Source organism: Rhamphochromis longiceps, linkage group LG22, assembly GCF_057381845.1.
Source record: "Rhamphochromis longiceps isolate RC_006_pf linkage group LG22, R_longiceps_female_GT1.1, whole genome shotgun sequence".
NCBI lineage: Eukaryota > Metazoa > Chordata > Actinopteri > Cichliformes > Cichlidae > Rhamphochromis > Rhamphochromis longiceps.
In genome coordinates, this window is record NC_140577.1 from 20,858,292 (window position 1) to 20,871,443 (window position 13,152).

The 13,152-nt window shown below is 41.9% G+C and overlaps 1 protein-coding gene across 2 annotated transcripts; it reads left to right on the plus strand.

Annotated features, from left to right (window-relative positions):
- The first annotated feature begins 2,423 nt into the window (after positions 1–2,423).
- casd1 (CAS1 domain sialic acid O acetyltransferase 1) lies at positions 2,424–13,119 on the plus strand. Of its 2 annotated transcripts, none has more exons than XM_085395332.1 (18): positions 2,424–2,879; positions 3,964–4,060; positions 4,307–4,427; positions 5,166–5,210; positions 5,327–5,389; positions 5,472–5,516; positions 5,615–5,738; positions 6,123–6,337; positions 6,438–6,857; positions 6,963–7,052; positions 7,147–7,266; positions 7,984–8,140; positions 8,276–8,355; positions 8,579–8,680; positions 8,870–9,010; positions 9,331–9,408; positions 10,545–10,637; positions 10,760–13,119. In XM_085395332.1, exons 1-18 carry the CDS (start codon positions 2,636–2,638, stop codon positions 11,027–11,029), a joined length of 2,505 nt encoding a protein of 834 aa, XP_085251458.1. In that variant the 5' UTR covers positions 2,424–2,635; the 3' UTR covers positions 11,030–13,119. The 2 variants fall into 2 exon arrangements, with proteins under 2 accessions (XP_085251458.1, XP_085251459.1); XM_085395333.1 differs by having other exon boundaries at positions 2,740–2,879; positions 3,939–4,060; positions 10,760–13,117.
- The last annotated feature ends 33 nt before the right edge of the window (positions 13,120–13,152 follow it).

Consider the following 13,152-nt stretch of genomic DNA (forward strand, 5'->3'; position numbering starts at 1 on the left):
TTAGCTACTTCTGAAGAAATTATGATGGGACCCTAAAAAAAATTACTATGTACAATAATGGATTTCTATACATTTTACATCAGATGAAAACGTAAGATTCAGATAATTATTTGTTAAAAGCGAGACATTTTAAATGAGAATAAGAAAGAAAAGTATTTCTTTGTGCCCCCCTTTCCCTGTTAATGCCCTACCTGGCCCCTGGCAAAACTTTGCTAGACCCGCCCCTGCACAGTTACCAGCTGTCAGCTACATAAAAAAAGGATCCTGGTGTTATTTGTGTCTCAGAAACAGTTCCTAACTTCCCTTCAACTCGTTCATGTCACCTAAAAGGTAAACCTGTTTCTCCATCACCTGTTCAGCTCTGATGATCCAGTAAGGACATCTCCTGGTTTCATCTTCATGTTTCCCTCTCACCAGATATCCAGACATCATGACCAGCAGCTTTTACAGCTGTGGCTCTAGCAAACATCAGCTGATACTAGGAATTAATATTAAATAAATTCTAACAACAGCTGATCAAGCTTAAATGTGCTGCTATTGTTTAACGCGACCTCCGCTGGTTTTATGTTTCTGACGCAAAGTGGGCGATAAACAAACAAGAGAGAAAAGCCGATCAGCTGATCATTGATCAGTTTCATGATTGAAGTAGAAACAGGAGAGGGAGGGGGAGAGAATGAATGAAGAAGAGGCAGCTGTGCAGCAAAGACAGAATAACTCCAGCTTTGTGTCTTTTTCATTGTAGCTGAAGTACAGGACAAACTGGGTTCCTTTTCACCTCAATACGAAACCCGTAATATTTTCTCTGAATACGAGACGATTCCGTTTTTTACGGGATGGTTGGAAACTCTAATAACTAACCTTATAAATAAAATAAGATAAAACAAGTTTAACATCAGTAACATCAAAGCACCCGCCCAGCTGTATATAAACTCTGTCATGCTAGTTAGTACACAGTACAAGTTATTGTAACTGACTGTTAAAAGTCAGCATAACGAAAATAAACTCCACCTAAACTTGGTTTATATCTGACCCAGATAGACTGCAGGTCATTCTTACCTGAAGTTCAGTTTACCGTCTCAGGTCTCTGCTCCTTCTGCCTTTCCATCATCCACCTGCCAGCGTGTTGCATCTGCTGGCCTCCACCACTTGCTAATGTTACTGAATCTGTGGAAGCTCTGCGATAGCCACCACCAAACAATTGAGTTATTTTTACACATCTCCCAGCATCTGGCCAATCCACCACCTTTCAGTGTTTATACCGTTATGGAAAAAAAACAAAAAACCCATCGTCCCACCGGGCAAATGCCCGGTATGCCCGATGGCCAGTCCAGCTATGGCTGTGCATCAAATTGGCGACCTGTCTGGGACGGCCCACAACTCTGATAAGGATAAGCGGAAGAGAATGGATGGGTGGAAAGAAAAGAAAACTGTTGTTGGGCCAGTTTTGTCTCCTTTGTTGTTCTGTCCATGAGATTCAGAGATAGGAAATGTGCAGTGAAACAAATTCAAAGTGAACCTGAAGCTGCATGTATACTGTAAATTAAACTTGTGTAATTTTTATCAGATATGATTAAATTCCTGCTTTCATCAATGTAAGGTAAAGGTAATTCAACAATATTCATAAGCATGTGTGCCTACAGTGGCACACCATTATGTCGCACCTTTGAAATTGACTGGTTTTCTGCCTGAACTGGCTACATACTCTGAATAGATTTACACCTGATCTTCAGTTTCCCCAGAAACCCGAAGAAGCTCAGGAGACTCAGATGTAAGATTTAGAAATATATACCATGTTCTCAGATTCTTTGAAACCTTTCTATTAAGTAGAGAGACCTTCTTCTTTGTTTCTAACCTCTAAGTTCAGTATGTAGCTCACTGAATTGTAGTAACGTCACTATTTTTTGGAAATAAAAACATATATTGTGCATATTGGGTATGCTGTGCAAATCAGTTATTTAGTGATCATTAATATGTGTTTAGAATTTACTTGATAGGTTAAAAAGTACCTGTAGGAGTATTAGTACTAGCAATACTGGCCCTGTAGTTACTTGGTATCGATCTACAGCAAAATCTGCACTACAGAGCCACTTTGATACTCTCTAATTTAAAAAAAAAACCCAAAAAAAACCCCTAAACTTGATGTCTGGTTTTTGTTTGAACCCATTACTACTACTTCGTCTTTTACTCTTCCACACAGTCAACTGTGTGTAAAAGTGTGTATAAATAAATGTAACAGGTTTGACACACTTGCACAATCATGGATACATGCAGTTAAGCCGGTTTACTTACATCTAACGCATGACACCTAACAGCCCGCCCCTCCACCCTAAACTACAGGTTAATTATTAATTTTTTTTATGCAAAGCCACGCCTTCTTCCAACAGTGCAAACTAATAAACCACTGTTTTCAATCGACCTGATGACAGTGCGCCTTTGCTTTCCTAAAAGTTACCATCTCCAAATTCCTGCTTTTGCTTGTGATCATTCCAGCATAAAACTTTTTTTTCTTCTTTTTTACAGACACCCGAAAGAAACGATTTGCCTCACCATAATATTATTTATAATAATTTTGTTGACAAATTTAGACCCGCTGGAAGGTCTCCTTGAACCGCACCTGACTCATTAAGCAGCAGTGATGGAGGAGAAGGAGGCGGTGTGCCGGGGAGTGGAGCTGGCATATGGTGAGCTGAGCGGAGCGCCGCCGCCGCGAGACTGCACAGCTGCCTGTTGTCATGGAGGAGCAAAGATGGCGGTCCTGGCCTATAGCCTGGGCAAACGCGAAATAAATCAACATTTTACCATAAAAAACGCGAAACTGATATCGCTGGTTGCTGTTCTTTTACTCCTCGTGTTTCACGCTGCTTCGCGGTATTACGAAGGTGAGTGCTGCTTTTATTTGATCAACTTAATGTGGATGCGGCCACTGGAAACACTTGACATTGCTACTGGTAGCTAGGTAGCTGCTTGCATGCCAGCGCTTTTCTTAGCTACTGGGCTCCGTGCTTTTGTCACGGGATGCTTTCTAGATGTTAAAGTTATCGCCTGAAAACGTGCGTGCCGCAAATAGGTGGTTTCACGCACTAAGTCTCCAAAGGAAGCGTGAATTTGACCCGACGTTATCCAGCTGGTTAGCTGCTAACACTGCCAATAGCTGTGTTTACATGTTGCTGACGTTCCTGCTGCAAGAAACGCTTTATTGCTGCTGGAAAAGCCCTGGAAAGGTTCGTGGAAGTGTATTTGATCTGCACCTGGAGACCAATGTCATGTAAATACGCCCGACATGGTGTTTAGCTAGCTTCCTGAATAAATGCACTGTCGGTAAGACTGGCCACAAATGTGCCTGTCGCCCTGCTCACAACTTCAAAAACTCTAGATTTGCTGCTTTGTGATAACATTGTAGCTGCACGTTTCTTTGTTCCAGGGCTGTAACTTGCATATGCATAGTGCACTGGATGTATCAGTAAAGGGTTTGCTCATAAATTGGTTGACAAACAGTGACACGTCCTCAGAGCATAGAGTTGGACTATGAATAAATAAAGCAGGCTTATTTACATGTACGTCGTACCTAGGCTGCTCAGTGTGGACGTCACCCACGAAAAGGTTAGGGAGCAGAGTGTGCTGTGAGCAGCTGCTTTGGCTGAGAATGATGTTGCATGCTGGTCTGCCCACCTTTCATGTTCGCCTGTTTCTGTGGATTGATTCAGCTGCAGATGGCTCCATTCATTTTGCGAACAAATGAATAGCTGGAGAGATTTATGCTCGAGCTAGATCGCTGATGGCTTCATTTTGCACTGTGGCCCCTGCCAGAGCCGTGTATTGTATGGTCCTTTTGACAGCACAGAATGAAAAGCCAGGGCACTATTGAGGCAGCAGGTTTCTGTCATAGTCGGAGCGAAACTGTGAGTGAAAGCGAGATCTTGTTTGTTTCGCCTCACCAGAAAGTTCTCTGTGTCTTGCCTCCAGGAGGGGACTCGTGTGAATGGCTGCTGTCCAGAGGACGCTACTTGGGGGAGGATGTATGGCAGCCTTATGGCTGCATGATGCACAAATACAAAAGCATGTGAGTCACACCACCTCTGAAGTTATTACACTGTATGTTTGGGATAAAGATTTAAATGTGTGGCAGTGATGTTGTGAGTTTTTGTCAGTCACTAAGGGTTTGTGGGTAATTTCAACTAAGGACTTTGGGATAAAAGATCACTCATTGACAAATAAAGGACAAAAACATTATTCACTTCAGTAAATAAATGTTTGTTTGTTTGTTTTTATCTGTGCTTGGCCCTCACCAACCTTTTATGTTTTACAGTGAAGCCAAAACCTGCCTCTCTGAAAAGCGGGTAGCCTTTGTTGGCGATTCGCGAATCAGGCAGCTGTTTTACTCCTTCATCAAAATTATCAACCCTGAACGAAAAGAAGAGGGGATTAAGGTAATAATGAGAAACTGCACTGTTCAAGCCCAGGGTTTTTCTCACAATAGTGATGGTACAAGCCAAACAGATCTACAGATATGAGGCACAAAGATATGCTTTAACTCACTCTGCCCATTGCTTCCAGGGAAGTTTATAAACTGACTAAAAATATTTCAACCTCAAAATGGAAGTCTCTCTTCCATCACAGATGGCTCTAAATTCTGACTGATCAAGGCTGCAACCTAAATCTAATTAGAAGAGCAGACGAAGATTCATGCGTACCTATCGTGGCTGCTTTGAAGGCTGTGTGTCTTCCGTCAGCTCTAATAAATAACCAGACCATCAGGACTTCAAAAAAATGCAGTTTGACTAGTCATTCATATTTATGTGGCTTAATTGTGGCTTTTAAAAGCAATAGTTACTTTGCTCCTCCGTACTTCTCTCAAGTCTGATAATTTAACTTCAGACTATCGATTTTATGTTAGAAAAAATCACCCTGCTGACTTGTCAAATAAATAGTCGTTTTTATGAAAAGATGGAAGTACTTTAAAGCTTGATATAGATGGCATTGTGGAAATGCGATGTTTAAAAAGGTTAAAGTCGAGCGGCTTGCACAGAAACTCAACAAGATAAATGAAGCTATGGGATAACCCTATAACTATACAGTACTAACTGTTTTGGTCTCAAGCTGGGACAAAGCATCACTGACTGTATGTCACACTTCCTCTCTGTCTGTCCACTTCCTAACATCTGAAGCATGAGGACATTTCCTTTGAAGACAAGAGCTACTCTATTAAAGTGGTGAGCTATTTATTTATATATATATTCCTGGTTTTAACATGTTCTCGGTTTATGTTTTTTTTTCTTCTAAACACTCTGCCACAAGATTTCTTTTCAAACTTCATCTTTGTGTTTAGGACTTTCTGTGGTACCCCGAGGCAAATAATTCAATGAAGGAACGCTTGATATCATGGACACGTGTGAGTAACGGTAACAAGTGGGGTAAATTGCGAATCAAGTGCCGCTCGTAAACTTAAGTGCGGCGTCTCTTTTGCTTTGCAGGAAGGTTCAGCAAAGCCAGATGTTCTCGTCCTCGGAGCTGCCACGGTAACCTGCGTAAATGCCTGCATGTTTTATATGAGACAAGTGTGACGTGGTGGCTGCCGATAGTTATGTCAGTCCTGACTGTTTATCCATTTACACAGTGGTCCATCAAGTTGCACGGTGGCAGCAGTGAGGCCCTCCAGCAGTACAAAGTCAACTTGACTGCAATCATGGGGCAGCTGGAGAAGCTGGCTGAGCATGGGGAGGTCTACTGGGTGCTGCAAGGTGTGCTCAGCTTCAGCCACTCACACAATACAAGATCTTTTTATGATCATAGACAGGCTTCTAAAGTATGAGGCATGACTGGAAAATATTAAGACTCATTTGGTGTTAACATACAGAGGAATTAATAGTTTCCAATCCGCACACACGCCTAATAAATTTGCAGCTGTACTTCACATCTGTTTGTTAAACATTTTCCATTTTTAACTTTTTGATTGTTAGAATTTACTGCAAACAACAAACAGGCAAAATAAATAAGGTGCCACACTGACATCTCTGAACCTCCTACTTAGCATTTCACACTCAATAGTCATTTCCCACGTTGCACAATGGTTGTTCACTTCATGTTTCCATGCATGGACCCTCTTGATTAAACTCCTTCTGCAGATCCAGTAAATGAAGAGGTGTTAAGTGAGAACAGGAAAATGATCACCAACCAGCAGCTGGAGCTGTACAATGAAGCAGCAGTGGATGTGCTCAACAGCAGCAAGCGTAATGGCAGATCTCGGGTCAGACTGGTGGCTGCTTCCCGTCAGGCTGCGCTGGAAACCATCATCAAGTCAGATGATGGTTTGCACCTGCCTGAGAGCACCAGGAGTGTGGTAAGTTAATTAATGAGTCCAGCTTTAGTGCGGTTATTTTATCGGTATCCTTGATTAGTACCCACTTCCCCTTCACCTCTCCTTTTAACCATCCTGGCAGGGAGCCATGATCCTCATGAACTCTGTGTGCAACAAAATACTGAGGCCCATCGACGGTTCATGCTGTCAGACGTTACGAGCCCCTAACTTGCTCCAGAAACTGTCGGCTCTTTTCTTCCTTGGCTCAGCCGTGGTCATCATGGTCTTCCACATCCTTGGCAACAATCGCCACCGCCGACACGTGCCCCCTGATGTGGAGAGCCTAGAGGAGAAGAAGCCAGCCACTGCAGCTGTTCCCCCCGGCCCAAAAGCACCTTTTCAGGCTCTCTGCAGGATGGGCGTCATCATGGGCTATTTTTACCTTTGTGACAGGGCAGATGTGTTCATGAAAGAGCAGAAGTTTTACACGCACTCCACGTTCTTCATCCCTCTCATCTACATATTTGTACTGGGAGTGTTTTACAGTGACAACAGCAAGGAGGTGAGACGGTGCTTCTCAGTAAAGTTTTGTTTTTGCGTCAAACAGCACAGTATAACAGTCTCTAAATAATCTGACTATTTTATTTTTTTCTTTGCTTCCACGCAGGCAAAATTACTCAACCGAGAACAAACAGACGAGTGGAAAGGCTGGATGCAGCTCGTCATCCTCATCTATCACATATCTGGAGCGAGCGCTGTGAGTCCCAATTATGTCTACAAAAATCAGTTTGAGTCTCCTGCTGTGTATGTTGATGTCTGAAGAGCCTGATGGTTATTTTTCTGTCTTTCAGTTCATCCCAGTGTACATGCATGTGCGGGTGTTGGTGGCAGCGTACCTATTTCAAACTGGCTATGGACACTTTTCGTTTTTTTGGCTCAAAGGAGACTTTGGACTTTACAGAGTGTGCCAGGTTAGGGGTGCTTTCAGTTATACTTTAACTTTATATTCTTATTGACATTTGTTTCTCAGTCATAGCAGACAATCATGCACATGAGGTGTAATAGAGAAGTTCTGTCCATAAAAAGAAAAACAATTGGACGATTTTCCAGTGCGCTGCTATTTTTTGGGGGGGGATCACCTCCGCTCTGATTACATGCATGTGACAACTTTGATGTCTCAGACTTGCACAAACTTACATCAGCTCTCAAACTTTCAAGTAGAGGATCATTATTGGTACTTTGGTCACCCAAAGACCAAACGGCAGTGAAAGAAACCTCAATGTTCAAGACCAAAGGCGGTGCATAAGGACAACAACACGCACCATGACCTTTTCCTCTAGATTCAGACTGTGGTATCCTGCAGGAGAACATTCATCACTCATAATCTGCCTGACACGCCACGCATTGAACACTCACCTACACAAAAACAGTCCTTGTCCTCCACTCCACACTGGCTCCCTGTGACTTTAGATCTCGTCACCAAAATAAAACTTAAGTTGAAGTGTTGGCGTTTCCGCTCTGTGAACAAAATCCAGTGGTCAAAACTAGGGATTCGGTGACTGAGTGATTTTTAAAAATGGCAGCTGTGACAATAACATTATGATTGTTATTACAGAATAATTTGGGTTCAGATAAATAGTGTGATTTTTGGGTATCTGCTTAGGTGTTTGTGTCATATTCATTCACAGGTGCTTTTCCGTCTGAACTTCCTGGTGTTGGTGCTGTGTGTGGTAATGGACCGACCGTACCAGTTCTATTACTTTGTTCCCTTGGTCACATTCTGGTTTGTTGTCATCTACACCACAATGGCTATGTGGCCTCAGATCCTTCAGAAGACGGCTAACAGTAGGTGTCAAATTACTGACCTTTATATACTCCGCTCAGTCGTGTCCTGCACTGTGTGAATAAACACAGTTGATTAATTCATGTCATAAGTGCAAGCAGCAGGGTTGCGTTTCATATGTCTTCCTTGTTGGACAGGTAGTGGCGTCTGGCATTTTGGAGTCTTGGCAAAGTTACTGGGCCTCCTGATGTTCATCTGCTTTTTTGCCTTTTCACAGGTGGGTCAGCTGAAAGCGTTCTTAAGTGTAACTCTACTTTCTTTTAATTGCATATTTAAGTTTAAGAGATGTAAATGGTCACATGTCCTAAGTTGTTCACGCAGCACCATATTGACCACTAAGCTGTGCTATGATTTATTTTATTTTTTAAATCGGATGTTTACTCCATTTTTAAAATGCTACTTGTTTTATGTAATTTCTGTGTTTTGCATTATGACTCCAGGGCGTTTTTGAGCGCGTCTTCTCTGTGTGGCCCATCTCTAAGCTCTTCGAGCTGAATGGCAGCATCCACGAGTGGTGGTTCAGATGGAAGCTGGACCGATTTGTAAGTCAAATGTGTTTCCTCAAGGTGCAGCCAGGCTTTTGTCCACTCGTGCTTCACATGACAGAACACCCCCCCCCCCCCCCTTTTTTTTTTAATTTTTATTTTTTTAATATAATATTTGTTACCGAAGTGATAACAAATTTTCTGGCCTTTGCTGTAATCTTTTAATGTGTTGGCACTCCTCTGCAGGCGGTGATACATGGCATGTTATTTGCCTTCATCTATCTGGTGCTGCAGAAGCGTCAGGTACTGTCAGAGGGAAAAGGAGAGACTCTCTTCTCTGCCAAGATTTCCAACTTTCTCCTCTTCCTCTCTGTTGTCTCCTTCATAGTAAGTCTGCATTTCACATATTTTGGGTCTTACCAAAATACCCGTGCTGAGCATTAGTTCTTAATTTAGATCAGTTATCATCTGTTACATAATTCTTCTAATCTAATGCTAAATATTTATTTTTTTAAATTTAGACTTCTTTGTATATTTAAGTAATAAACACAATGTGCAAAAGGGAATGCTTAAAAAGGAGCCATGTTTACTTATGTGACAAAGCCTTGGAAAGTTCTTGTTGTACTAACTGGAGATTACAGTATCAGCTTAACTTACTGGCTGTTTGGAAAAATGTGGCACTTAAAATCTTCTCCACGTCATTCTAGACTTACTCAATATGGGCAAGCAGCTGCAAAACCAAAACCGAGTGCAACGAGATGCATCCCTATATCTCTGTGGTCCAGGTACAGTTTTTATCTGTCCTTATCTTTGTTTCTTTGGCTTTTCACACATGAAGTGTTGGTGCGATCAAGTCTGAAAGTTTCTCTGAGTCCGATTAGTTGTTACTGCTGGAAATCCTGCATTTGATTTTGGGTTAAGAGGTGGCACCTGGAGGCAGGACTGATGACGCTGAGGCTTTAAATGCCTCATTCTCACATTAGCTCAGATGAACAATATACAGAGTTTGTGCTAAAAAGCTGGAAGGTTAAAGACTGTTTAATGTCTGAACTGTTTGGGACATCTGCGCTTTCGCCCACTGTTCTGTGTTGATTGGCTAATTCACATGTTTGGAAACAACCCTGACATCAGAGGCCTGCACTGTGATGTTTCATGCATGTAACTTCAGGGTATATTGCCTCGGAAACCTGTACCACAAACAAGATTAGAGATCATCAGGTGTGAAATCGCTGTCTGCTGACCAATCAGTTCTCTGGAAAATAGCATCACCATTCCTGTGCGCCATCAGTAGAAAGGTCTAAAGTTTTCTAATAGTGTCTAATGTCTTTGCCTTTCTCTGATCAGTAAGAAATATAAATTATTAGAGGCAACTTTATTATTATTTTTTTCTGTTGTCTAATTTTAAATTCATTCTTTTACTTTTATTCTTTACTTGCTCTCAAACATCACTGATGTTGCAGCTGAGAGAATAAAAGCTAAAGGTGTCTTTTTAAAGATTCAATCCTGGATTAACTGACGATCTAGCTTTGTGTCTGACTGCTTATCATGCCTCCCAGTGTAAGGCAAAGTGAATCCAGATAACCTGGATATGATGAGCTTTCTTCGTAGTTTTGGCCCATGTCATCTGAGTCATGAAGTTAAATTTACTACTTAACATGATTTCATGACAGTCTGATATGATTGTGAGACCAAGCCTAATAGCTCACCATGTTATCTACAGTCAATTCACACTGGAAAAGATATGTTTTCTACATATATTGCCACCATTACTATATTTAACCATTCGTCTGTTTACACCACTTTAGTGTTTACAGTTCTTCAACAAGCTTGACCTGCTACTTTTTTAGTGATAAGCATGATTTACCTGTTGTAACGTCACACTTGGATTCCTAAAAATGTCTGTGATCTGTTTTGTGGGCAGATTTTGGCCTTCATTCTCATCAGGAACATTCCTGGCTATGCCCGTTCTATATATAGCTCATTCTTTGCATGGTTTGGAAAGATCTCCTTAGAGGTAAGGTTCTCCTTGCTTTAGAGTCACAGTTAGCAATATAACCCTTAAATAAATCTCCAATCACAAAAGACTAGAGTCTTATGAGAGGTATTTTTTAAAACCATGCTTTTTGTGTCCCACAGCTTTTCATTTGCCAGTACCACATATGGCTTGCAGCTGACACCAAGGGGATTTTGGTCCTCATCCCAGGAAACCCCTCCCTCAACATTTTGGTTAGCACCTTCATCTTTGTTTGTGTGGCTCATGAGATTTCCCTCATCACCAACGACCTGGCCCAGGTGGTCATCCCCAAAGACAGCATGGCTCTGCTGAAGAGACTGGGGGCCATGGGGATTCTCAGTCTCGTTATACTGCTGGTGTCCAGGGCTGGCCAGCCCACACCTGGCGCCTGATGGACATCTCCTGAGGGGATCTGGGGGAGGGGCGGGAGACCCACTAAGACCCTGCTGAGATTGAAGTGAGGTACAGATGGAAGTCAGGAGGCAGCCTTGTGTTTTAGCTACTGGTGAGACGATGTTGGCAGCGGTGACCCTTGGGAGAACAAAGTCTGTCCGCTGGCCACATTTGAGCAGAGTCCGTACTTTTCTGACTGCTGTGAAAGTCACACACTGAAGAAAAGACAAATTCCCAACAGAGAAGGAGTCACTCCTTTAACAGCAAAGTCAAAATTGTGGGAAAGGAGTTTAAAAAAAAAAAAAAAAAAAAAACACACAAAAAAAACCAATGAAATGTTTACAATATCTGGTTTCAGGATTTTGGAAATGCAGAATCTAAAAAAACAAAGCACGATGTCCTCATTTTAAGACTCATGCCTGCTGCATTTGGCAGCGTCGCGTCTGTTTAGCCAAACGCTAATAATACGTTTTTGTTACATGCAGAACTTCCTGTAAATCGCTTTGGGAGGGATCACCTGGCACACACTCCGTCCATGTTGTGCAGTAGCAGCTGAAGGAGGGATTTCACTCAGGTGGATCCATAACCTGCATATTCAGATATCTACTCTTTTACAACAAATGCGTTAAATTGTGCTGCATTTTTATCGTCAACATTCGTTGTACAGTATTCCTGGTGACTTCAAACTGCGTCAGATATCTAAATATGAGATATATGGACCAACGACTGGCTCGGATGATCAAAGAGTGACTAGAGTCAGAAAACTTGGAGTGCAATGGTTAATATGTTGGAATATCCTTTGACGTGTTTTTGCTGTGTTTTATTTTTTATTTTTTTTGTGCGTAATTTTGCTGAAAGGCTGTGGTCACCTGCTGTAGCGCTGAAATTCTATGTGACATGTACAGTATTTAATGATTTAAATTAAGTTTATATTTTATACGGTTTTTTGGAGGGAGGGTGGGGCAGGTGGGGGCTGGCTTTGTTTTATTTTATACTCTGCGACTGCTGTTTGTGACGGAAGTGTTCTATAGACAATTTTGTATCCATCCCAGACCCTCATAGACAATTACCTGATGGTGAGGTTGATCCTTTTAGCCGTCTTGTCTCATCTGTAGCTTACTTCCTAGTCTGTGTATATTTGTACAGTAGTGACAGATTTATTTTATACAGCGTTGCTTCCGCAGTAATTTTGGTCTGTTATTGTTTTTTTTAATGTCCATTGAAACATGCCTCATACCTCTGGCAGAAAGTGTACCAAGTTTCACATGCTGTTCTAAGCAAACTGCTGGGTGACAAATTAAAGGAAAACCTTTGACCTGTGCAGAAAGGGGCTGTGGTGGCTCTGAAAGGCTGCAGGGGGGCGCTGTAGATCAACTTGTTTTGAATGACTGCCTTTTAAACCAATGATAAAATTTGTCCCTATGGGAGTGGTTTCTCCCACAAGCAATATGACACCACCACCCCCCCCCCCCCACCCCCCCCCCCCCCCCCTTATAGTCACCTGAGCTCAACCTAACTTGCATAGCCTGAGAGATTTTAGATTTTTATTTTTTTATTTTTTTTCCTTTCCTACTGATCTTTGAAGGATGTGGAGCAAATTCCAAGTACAAGATGATGGAAATTATGTTTACCCAACGCCTCACTAAGACACTTTATTTTTTTTATTTCCATTAAATTGTTACCAATCTGTTTTTCTTGAGGTGCCACAGCCACTGAACTTTGTAGTCAGTGAATGAGTGACTGAAGTGATGTCTTAGTGATGCCTTTTAAACAGACTGTGTGGTGTTTTGTTTTGGGGGTTTTCCCAGTGGCATATACCTACAGTACATCTTCAGATGAAGACTTACATCTGTGATGCAGCTGTGATCATAAACTTCCATGTTTTAGGCACTTTGTATGGGGGGCCACAACCACATCATTTAGAAACCACTAGGTAATGCACTGAGTGAGCTGACATTACTGTTAAGGAAAAATGTCGTACATTTCATCAGGCGGTGTCTGTCCCCTCCTCATCTCCCCCTCACATGTTTGCCAGGACGGCAAACATGTGAGGGGGAGATGATTTTTATTTTAAGATCTGCTTCCCCCCCCCCCCCCCTTTTTTTTTTTTATTTTTTATTTT

Coding starts and splice junctions, on each gene's coding strand:
- casd1 (XM_085395332.1), top strand. CDS start 2,636: ATGGAGGAGAAGGAGGCGGTGTGCCGGGGAGTGGAGCTGGCATATGGT. Junction 6,858..6,962: donor ACAGTGACAACAGCAAGGAG/GTGAGACGGTGC, acceptor GCTTCCACGCAG/GCAAAATTACTCAACCGAGA. Junction 8,681..8,869: donor GATGGAAGCTGGACCGATTT/GTAAGTCAAATG, acceptor ACTCCTCTGCAG/GCGGTGATACATGGCATGTT.